Below are 10,187 nucleotides of genomic sequence, written 5' to 3'. Positions count from 1 at the left end.
ACAGACACAAAACCCACACACACACAGAGTTTTTAACTCTCTGGACCACCCAACATGAGATGGAAATGCAAACAAAATGAAAAAATAAATATTTTTGCAGCACTAATTGTTCAGTATGCACAATTTTTATGCAGTAAGAAGTTTGGTCAAAATGATGACATGATTTATATTTAGGATGCAAGCCTGCCACTTATTTAGGAGAATTTAAAAAGTTTTTAGTTTACACATGAATTTTGCTTGAGTTCATTTTTTTTAATATAGTAGAATAGACCACTGTTCAGTAAGTAGATGAAACAAATTCATAACAAGTTGAGAAACTTAGTAAGGAAATTATCAAGAAGGATAGTGTTGAGATAAATTCTTTTCAGCCTTTTCAAAGTTTGTGGAAGTTATATCAAAAAGATACATTTTCCTTGATCTGAAGGATTTTTTGCAGAAGTACAGTGTACAACATACTATATACATATGGGGTTTCCCTATGTACATTGACATATGCATACACTATATCCCTTTTTAAAAAAAACAAAAAACTTTCACTCAAAAAAATAGGTTAACAACACAATAGTCATTTCAGGACAATTCAAGTGCTGAAATAAGTGACCTTAATCACTAACAAGGGCTATTTTACCTCTTAAAATGCCCAAGACTAAGATTATAATTTCCTTCTTTTATTTCCCCCTTTTATTCCAACACTGATTGTCATAGATAATCTTTGTGCTTTTGCATAATGCCCATCCTGGATGTAACATTGGAGCAGACAACATTGGACATTTTAAATAAGCATGCTGGAACACAGGCAGGACCAGACAACCATGCACCAAGTATTCCGAATGTGTTTTTCCAAACTGACTGCAACATCAACATGCACCACTATCATATTTGGTCCTGTAGAGCAAGGAATGTACAGCTGAAGCAATCATGGCTAAGTTTCACTTGCAAGAGGTTCTTTAAAGAAGAACACCCGATTAGGAAACAAAGCAGGACGAATGAGACAACACAAAAAAATCCCCCATGACCAACAATTAAAAAGAAAAGTTCCTCCCACACATTAACACTGAAAGTCTGGCCGTTCTCCTCATTCTGCAGAAAGCAGGCCCTCTCGTAGAAATGTTGAGTTGAATTAGTGCCTCACAGCTTTCCCTAACCATTGGAAAAGCTCATCTTGGTAAAGCATTTTCCAGCGCACATTGGCTTCGACGGTTTCCACAGCTCTTGAGAAAGAGGCAGCAGCTACTCCATCATAGTTCTTCATGAAGTTCTTTAGCTGGGAATAAAGATTTTTCAAATGGTAATTATGCATGTCCAACATAAGTAAACAAGAGCCCATTTTAAACAACGGGCCACAGTCACTACAGAAGGTATACTTAATATGTGGAGAGAGCTTAGTATTGAAATGCAATATGACTGGGTCCATTTGGTGTCAATTATTTTGAAATTGAGAGGAAAATAAAGAGTGGACATTACAGTGTAAGTAGCTATAAAATTAACTCTTACTTCATAAATAAATATTAAAACAGACGTATTTAATTTATCTTTTCATAATAGGCTGATGGGATTGTGGCAAAGCAAGTTCTAATTACGAAGCATATCCAACAGACAAAATAGCCTTAAAAACTGAATATAAGGAATAAAGTTTACTTTTTGCTTGTAGAAAGAAAATTCTCCTTAATTTTCTCCCAATAAGGAGTCTGAGGGCTTGGCACTATCTTTAATGGCAAGGAAATTATCAAAGGTTTTGAGTAGTGGGGGGGAAGGAAGGGGAATATTGATAGTATAAAAACTGGATGATTAAATGGCATTGCAATCACTTGAGTAACTAGATTTAGAAAGAATGAAGGTGGAATGTGGTCTCATTAGGCAAAGAATTGGAACACTAAATTAAAATCTTGTAATTTTTAAATGTTTTGTCACAATTTTTATGGAATGAGATTTTCTCTATCGAGTTTGCATATTCTGGAAATGCTCAAGGATTTTTATTTCAAGATCCAATGCTAGCAGTTTTTCTTTCTATTTGATATGTCTTTAGAAATTGGCAACCAACCAAGGATCGTGATGCTAACAGACAAATGTGAAAAATCAACTTGCAACAGAGAAACATTATGTGGTGTAATTAGTGTGAGGTGTGATTCATCACACGATGGGCACCACATGGAGGATATGCCAGGAGGGAAATGCACTGCATCAGGAATGGCCCAAGGACAGGGAGAAATGGGGGGACGAGGGGGAGACATTTAAAATAGAGTTAAATATAGCTTTTGAATTAATATAAAATTCAGTTCTGGGTAGTCTGTTTTGTTTATGGCAGTGTTATTTTGATTACATAATACTGATGGGTTTTCTCAGTTTATCCTCTACTTTTCTACAAACCCCCCAGTTTCACTGCTTTAGTAACAAATAACCATATCTCAGAGCAATATACTTCTCAAGAATTCAAAATCAGTATGCTTTTATAACAAACATGTAAAATATCCAATGTATTACAAATATTTATCGGCACTAACTTTAAAATTGTTTTGACATTTGACCAAATGTACACATACTAAGGAAAGGAGAGGAAAGGAAAGACTGAGATTTGCTGAACAGCTCCCATTGTCTCAGACTCTGTGCCACATGCCAATACCTGGAACATGTACACATATATAAAAAGGAAGTTTTATGGAATCACCAGAATAATTTTTTAAATTTTAGTTAATTAACCAAATAATTCATTTGTATTTATATTTATGTTCAGACCTATTCAGTCTATATCTCTAAAGCAACAAATAATACATGGGATCTATGTTTTGAATTTAGTGTTTCAATTTATTACAAAGCATGTACATTGCATTGTATATTTGTGCATTATACACTGAGTGGCCAGATTATTATGATCTCTGAACACGTATATAATAAAAGGCTAATATGCAAAGTGTTCCCTTGACCAGGAGTTTGACCAGCAGGCAGGCCAGCCAACCGCCCGTGTCTCTCCCCCTGGCCAGGCTGGCTGGATCTCACCCATGCACAAATTCATGCACTGGGCCTCTAATATATATATGGAATGTATATATATATATATATATATATATATATATATATATATATATATACTGAATGGCCAGATTATTATGCATTCATAGATCATAATAATCTGGCCACTCAGTGTATGTGTACAGTACAGTGGCATTATTTACATAATATACCACTCAGGAAAAAATTAAGTCTATTCATCATATGTTTTATTACATATTTTCCTGGGTCGTCACAGAACATGCCAAATAGTGATAATGACCCTTTGGCAACTTTGACTGTGCAGCATAGCCATTGACTTTTTTTCCCCCTTAAAATATATTTTTATTGATTTTAAGGAGGAAGGGAGGGAGAGAGAGAGAGAAACATCAGTGATGAGAGAGAATCATTGATCCGCTGCCTCTTGCATGCCCCCAGTAGGCATGTGCTCTTGGCTGGAATAGAACCTGAGACCTTTCAGTCCACAGGCGGACACTCTATCCACTAAGTCAAACTAGTTAGGGAACCATGGGCTTCTTGATGAGTTAGCAAGCCAGCCTGCACTCCTGGAGTACTAATAAATCTCTTAAATCTTCCTCAAAGGCAAGCAATAGGTTGAATATGAATGAGTTATTGACAGAATAGCAGGTCAGATTATCCTGCAAGAGAATGCTCAGTTGACAATTAAATTATGGGTCTCTTGGGATTCATTTCTTAAATCACTATTTAATTACACTATCTAAATACTACCCTCGTGAGCTCAGAGACCCTGAGGTGACTCACTTTAGAAGCCATGGGGCAGTAGAAAGCATTTGACATTCTGGTTTGCTGATTTCTGCAGCTCTTTGGTAGGATTGCTGCTGCTATTTGTGTTTACTATAGTGTTTCCTAATATCTATGCCTTCTTAAGGTTTTATATGAAAAGACTGCATTTAGGCATTTTTTATAAAATAACATTTCATAAGATGTCAGAGTTGTTTGTTCTCCCTGTTCTTCAGAGCATAAAATTTCTAGACATTGTCAATTTCTCTATTAAAAACATTTTAGTATTTTATAAAACCCTTATTTTAGGGTGTCCCAGACACTAAATGTCAAGAAGTAAATTATTTGTACAGTAAATTGCAGAGTGTATATATATATATATATATATATATATATATATATATATATATATATATGAATCAGATGATTGCCCTATTGTGAGATTTATGTTTTCAACATTAAAACTGTAAATGGGATGTCTGAGATGCATGGGATCTATATTCTTTCACACCAGATTTGTACATTAGGTTCAAGAGGCAGGAATATGAGTGCTAGAGAGGAATGTCTAAAGGATATGGGTGTGGAAAAATGGCAAGGGCCTCAGAGATTCCATGTGGTTGTACTTCTATTATTTTAAAATTAAAGAAATAATGCACCATCTCATGGAGAAATATTGTTCAAATTGTTAGGGCCATGAAATCAAAGGAAATTGTGTTTCCAGTTCTAGAATGCAGTTTTTAGGATGGGACCATGTAATAATATAAGTATCTCTACTTAATGCCCCTAAAGCTGATGGGGATCATGAAAATCTTAAATGAGTTTTCCGAATTCATAAAGTTGCTGATTCCCTTTTGATCTATAAACTGTTGAAATAAGGATGTGCCATACCCAAAGGGAGCACATTGGGTTTTCTGCTTATGAGGCTCATTGATTACAGGAGAATGAGACTGGAATTTCCTCAGCCCCTTTATATGTATGGAAGGGGTTATCAGCAATACAAATTAAACCCCCATTCCGCCTAACAACAGTGGTCCCCAATCCTATGGACCATTAGATAATGAAAATATGGAAACACCTCAGGCCACAGCTGTTAAACGAAAAACTCAGAGCAAGCAGTTATGCTGTGAAAGGATTCGTGACTTGTGCCATGGAGAGACTCTATTGTGAAGTTAACTGCTTTGCAGATAATGGACTAAAAGTCACAATTCAGTTTCAGTCTTGAAATTGTGCCTTTCATTATAGGGGTATCTTGGAACATTTCAAATGCAATTAAGTCAGGTGTAAAAAATTAAACGCATAACTGAAATACATAAAACCAAATGGTCGGTATAGGATAAAATTAGTTAAATGTTCATTTAAAAAACTTTGTTCCTATGGCCTGGTATTATCAAAGAAAAAATATGAAACACAGACAGAATTAGAGGATAGAAGTAGAGGAGGAAGAATAGCAGAGAGACAGGGAAGATAGGAGTGAAATGGGAAAAAGACAAGAGAGAAGCCAGGAGAAGGAAGGCAGCAATGAGGGGCAAGGATAGATGGGGGAAGGAAGATGAGGGGCGGGATCCTTCACTTAGGCATTCACTTCCATGGCTGTGCAGAGTGTGACTAAATGAGTCTTTCACTCCCAGGTTATTGAATATGAAATCATGGAATTGAAAGTGCTTCATTTAAATACAGTCAATATTGGAAGAAATCATTAACTTTATTGTTCTTTCTTTCCTCTTTGAACGTATATGAAAAATATTCTTCCCATTTAGCTTCTTTTACTAAAAAATATAGTGAAACATATGCTGGTGTTTTCAAAACCAAATCCTTTAGGGTTGGAAACAGACATAGCAGGGATAAAAATTGAAGTTCAAATCATTATAATCAAAAAACTGAGTTCAGTTCATGGTGTGAAAGAATCCAAGTTAGTGCATGCTAGATGATCATACAAAATTGGGCAATATCAGAAGATATTAAGGGTGGTTCCAGGGTTGATTTGACGCTTCTGAGAGATTGCTGCTCAACAGGATTAGCTCTGGGTCACAGCATCAAGCATCCATCAGTGGAAACTGAGGAAACCTTGATTTGCATTGATAATTTTAAGCTTTGTTTTATTGTGGAAGAGAGCAGCATACCAAAAACAAGAGTTGTTTGAAGACCCACTCATTTTAATCGATTAAGTGTATCTATATTTTGCTCCTTCCTTCTACCTACTTAACCCTTCCCATTTCACACTTCTCTCTATTAGAGATGTAAGTGGTCAAAACAGTAGTTGGTTTCCAGAGAAAAAATGATATGTTAGATATTCCATAAACTATACACTAGTCCTTAAAAAATTTACAGACTGAATAGCATTGAAGCATTATCATCACATCCAGTCATCTATTCTCTGTATAGACCTGAGCAAAAGCAGTAAGACTCAAGCTCTGTACCTCAACTTCAACTTTGGTCTTCTGTATCCAAATACTGAACCATTGTGACAGAATAGTTTTGTTGTTTTGAGGATCCTAAACTGGATTCACACAATCAGCTGATGAGCAGCTGATTGGATCAAATATGTCTTGAGTGGATTTGGAATCCCCAAGTTGAAGACTCATTCTATTCAAACATTTTTCAAAGGCATTTAATATTTAATATGTCAAAAATATATTTTCAAATAATGAATTGAGTAGTCTTTAGCATGGGTGAGTGTGTGTGTGTGTATCTTAAAGGAATGAATATGATTCTGTTGTAAACAAATGGTTGAAGTAAATGTATAATTTCATATGTTAGTAAAAGAAAAGCATTAGAAATCTTAAAAGGTTTACCTCTTTGAGTTCACCTTCAGTATTAAGAAATTCTGTAACTCCACTGATAAGTTTGGAATTCATAAATAATGCTTCTCCATACCTCAAAAGATAAAAAGAAGTCTTAATGTTAATAAAGGCAGTAATTTAAGAAATACTATTATATTTCTAGATCTCTCAAAACCTATTTGAAAAAATGATAGTAACTTCCTCAAATCTTGTGAAGAAAATAGATATACAAGTTGACAAAGTACAGACAAACCCAAACAAGATGAACTGAAAAAGTCCCACACCAAGATGCATCGTAATCAAAGAACATATAAAGAGCTTCTCAGACAAGAAAAAGCTAAAAGAATTTATTACCACCAAAACATTGTTACATGAAACTTTAAAGGGTCTTCTTTATGAAGAAGAAGAAAAAAAATATGAATAATAAAATGGCAATAAATACATATGTATCAACAATTGAATCCAAAAAATAAAATAAATGTATAGAACAGAAACGAGGCTCATAGATACAGATAGGAGGAAGATTGCGGGAATAGCCGAAGTCGGTTTGGCTCAGTAGTAGAGCATCGTTCTGCGGACTGAAAGGTCCCAGGTTTGATTCCGGTCAAGGGTATGTACATTGGTTGCGGGCACATCCCCTACGATGTGCAAGAGGCAGCTGGTAGATGTTTCTCTCTCATCGATGTTTCTAGCTCTCTATCTGTCTCTCCCTTCCTCTCTGTAAAAAATCAATAAAATATATATTTTTTTAAAAAAGATTGCAGGAATAGATGAAAAAGGTGAAGGGATTAAGAAGTACAAATTGGTAATTACATAATAGTCTTGGGGATGCAAAATACTGCATTGGAAATATAGTCAATAATATTCCAATAACTGCATGGTATTGTTGAAAGAGTACAATATTTATTAGGATAATCACTTAGTAAGTTATATAATGTTTAATGACTGGGATGTACACCTGAAACTAATAATAATATATGTCAACTATAACTGAAAAATAAAAAAAAATTAAAAAGAAATATGACTATAAAGATTTCTTAGAACCCTTCTCAAGGGTTCCATGTGAATAGTGGTGTCTTGATGCTATCAAGATCTCTGAGCATTCAAGGTCATTTCTATAGGAAGTTGGGAGGTGCAAAGAGCTATGATTACAGGATACCAGCAGATGCCACCTGATTTGGCTCTCAAAATTTTAAATTACATATATTTTTAATGATTTCAGAGAGGAAGGAAGAGCGAGAGAGAGATAGAAATGTCAATGATGAGAGAGAATCATTGATTGGCTGCCTCCCGAATGACCCCCTACTGGGGAATGAGCCTGCATGTGCCCTTGACTGGTATCAAACTTGGAACCCTTCAGTCCACAAGCCAATGCTCTATTCACTGAGCCAAACCAGATAGGGCTGGCTCAGAACTTTTAAGGAAAGCCTAAGTAGTATTACTATTTTAAAAAGGAGCCTTCTAAAATTAAATGCAAGAAATACTATCACATTTCCAATCCAAGGCCTGAGGAGAAAAATATTTTTAAACTTTTAACTTTAACATAAACTACTAGCTCATTAGGAAAAATAATCCCAACTAGGGAAACAGGATTGCAAGACAAATCTGGGCATTATCAGTATGTCACACAGATTTTTTAGTCTGGTTAGTCAAAACTGACATTAGCATTTGCATTTTTCATAGTTAGAGACTGAGTCAAATTTTTCAAAAATGTTTCAAAAATTTAGCATTTTTTTTTCATTTAGCCATTAAAATACAATATCAAGTTGTTCATTAGAACTGCATAATTCTCCTATCACACACATAATTACTCCACTTGGGACTCAAGGTGAGAGTTTTCATTTATTGATTTGTCTATTCTATGCTAAGGATACTTATAAGAGGCTATCATAGACAGAACCAAGAAACGTACACCAAAAATGAGAGTCTGAGTTTTAGGAAGCAAAAGTCAGGCCACTGTAACCAGAGGTTGTCTAATGCTGCTCTTACTTGTGGGAATTTAAATAATTTAGCTTTTGAAGCCTCAGATTTCTCATATGTAAAATGAGGGGACTTGACTGTCAGAATTTATGATTCTAACATTGAACTCCCCTATTTCATTGGAAAAATTAACTAAATAAAATAAATAGGCATTTAATAATAATATAAGTAATTGTTAGTAATTCTTATGTGGTTAAAGAAATGGCTTACTTTGTAGGAATAAAATAATACTTTTTCTAAGAATGTTTTGCTTATACTTTGCTTATAGTCATGTAAAGATGAATAAGGCACAATCCTTTTCTTGAAGGTATTATAATATCTAGTAATGTAAAGAGATAATTTCCATTTATCGTGGTGATAAGAAATGTATGCACCTTGTTTAGAGAAGGTCTCTTTTGCTATGGGGTCTTGGAATAGGATTTGAGGGGATGATGACATAGATTGAGTATGGAATAGTTCCAGTGATCAAGGAAAAAAGTAATTTAGACAGAGGTCCAATATAAACAAGTGCAAGGATGTATGAAACATGATGTGTGAAGACAACTACAAACATTTGGTATTAAGAGCCTATAAATTGTGAGGCTGGGAGCAGTAGAACAAGAGGCCAGGAGGTTAGTCAGAGGACTTATTAGGGAGTTTCGATTCTCAGTGCAGCACAGAACCATTGGTTTTACATCAGGGAAATAGTACTTTGTTTTTTGGAGTGATTCTTGAGACAAATGTGTGTGTGTGTGTGTGTGTGTGTGTGTGTGTGTGTGTGTGGCGCATGGGCGCATACATGCCACAGTGGTGGAGATAATTATAGAGGTAGGGAAACATAAGGCTATTGTTAAGAGTACTGGTAAGAAATAACAACCTGCACTAGGGCAGTGATTACAGGAGAAGTCTAATTCAAGGAATATTAAATGGAACAGATCTCAAGACTAATTGTTATATACCGCAAGGAAAAGGGGGAGTCGTATGTAGATTTCCAGGTATCTGGATTGAGCAGTTAGTGGATAGCCATGTTGTTTGCTGAGAAAAGGGAGAGATAAATGATGGGTTTAACTTTGCAAGAATATCCCATAGGGGATCCCAATAGGCCATTGTCAATTACAGGGTACCACTTAGGTGAAATGCCTGAGTTATAGATATAAGTTTGAGAGTGATTGAGACCATGAGAATAGATGGCAACTAAAACAAGGGAGGATCTGCAAGTCAAGAAGTAATGAGAACCTAGGAAGACACCCCCATGAACTTAAACATTAAATATTCAAATGCTGAAAGAGGTGTTGAAGCAGATTATGACAATCTTATTTGCCAAGATAAATACTGCTGTATCTGTACATATGCTACAACCTTAACCTTTCACTTTTTTAATTAGAGATTATAGACTCTGAGATAAAATAGACAGCCCTAACTGGTTTGACTCAGTGGATAGAGTGTTAGCCTTCGGGCTGAAGGGTCCCAAATTCATTCCAGTAAAGGGCATTCACTTTGTAGGTACATCACCAGTAAGGGGTGTGCAGGAGGCAGCTGATTGATGTTTCTCTCTCGTCGATATTTCTAACTCTCTATTTCTCTCCATAAAAAAATCAATTTTGGTAGGAACTAAACTATATATGCATTACAGTGAGCTCTGATCTACAAAAGCACCTTCTAAAAAGATCTGTGTTGGTGGATATTTAAATATATATTTTA

General features: G+C 35.3%; 1 protein-coding gene across 1 annotated transcript in view; it reads right to left on the bottom strand.

Annotated features, from left to right (window-relative positions):
• Nucleotides 1-525: 525 nt before the first annotated feature.
• The window catches only part of TRHDE (thyrotropin releasing hormone degrading enzyme), a 370,535-nt gene continuing 360,873 nt past the window's right edge, over nt 526-10,187 (bottom strand). Inside the window, exons 18-19 of the mRNA XM_036456184.2 lie at nt 6,540-6,621; nt 526-1,264 (exon numbers count right to left, since the gene is read on the bottom strand). Coding sequence (XP_036312077.1) covers nt 1,121-1,264; nt 6,540-6,621 — 226 coding nt within the window. The 3' untranslated portion in view covers nt 526-1,120. The remainder of the gene's footprint in view (nt 1,265-6,539; nt 6,622-10,187) is intronic.

The sequence above is a fragment of the Pipistrellus kuhlii genome, unplaced genomic scaffold (assembly GCF_014108245.1).
Source record: "Pipistrellus kuhlii isolate mPipKuh1 unplaced genomic scaffold, mPipKuh1.p scaffold_m20_p_3, whole genome shotgun sequence".
In the NCBI taxonomy this organism is placed as follows: domain Eukaryota; kingdom Metazoa; phylum Chordata; class Mammalia; order Chiroptera; family Vespertilionidae; genus Pipistrellus; species Pipistrellus kuhlii.
The sequence above is the reverse complement of the archived record's forward strand: the minus strand, read 5'-3'. Positions and strand labels throughout refer to the sequence as shown.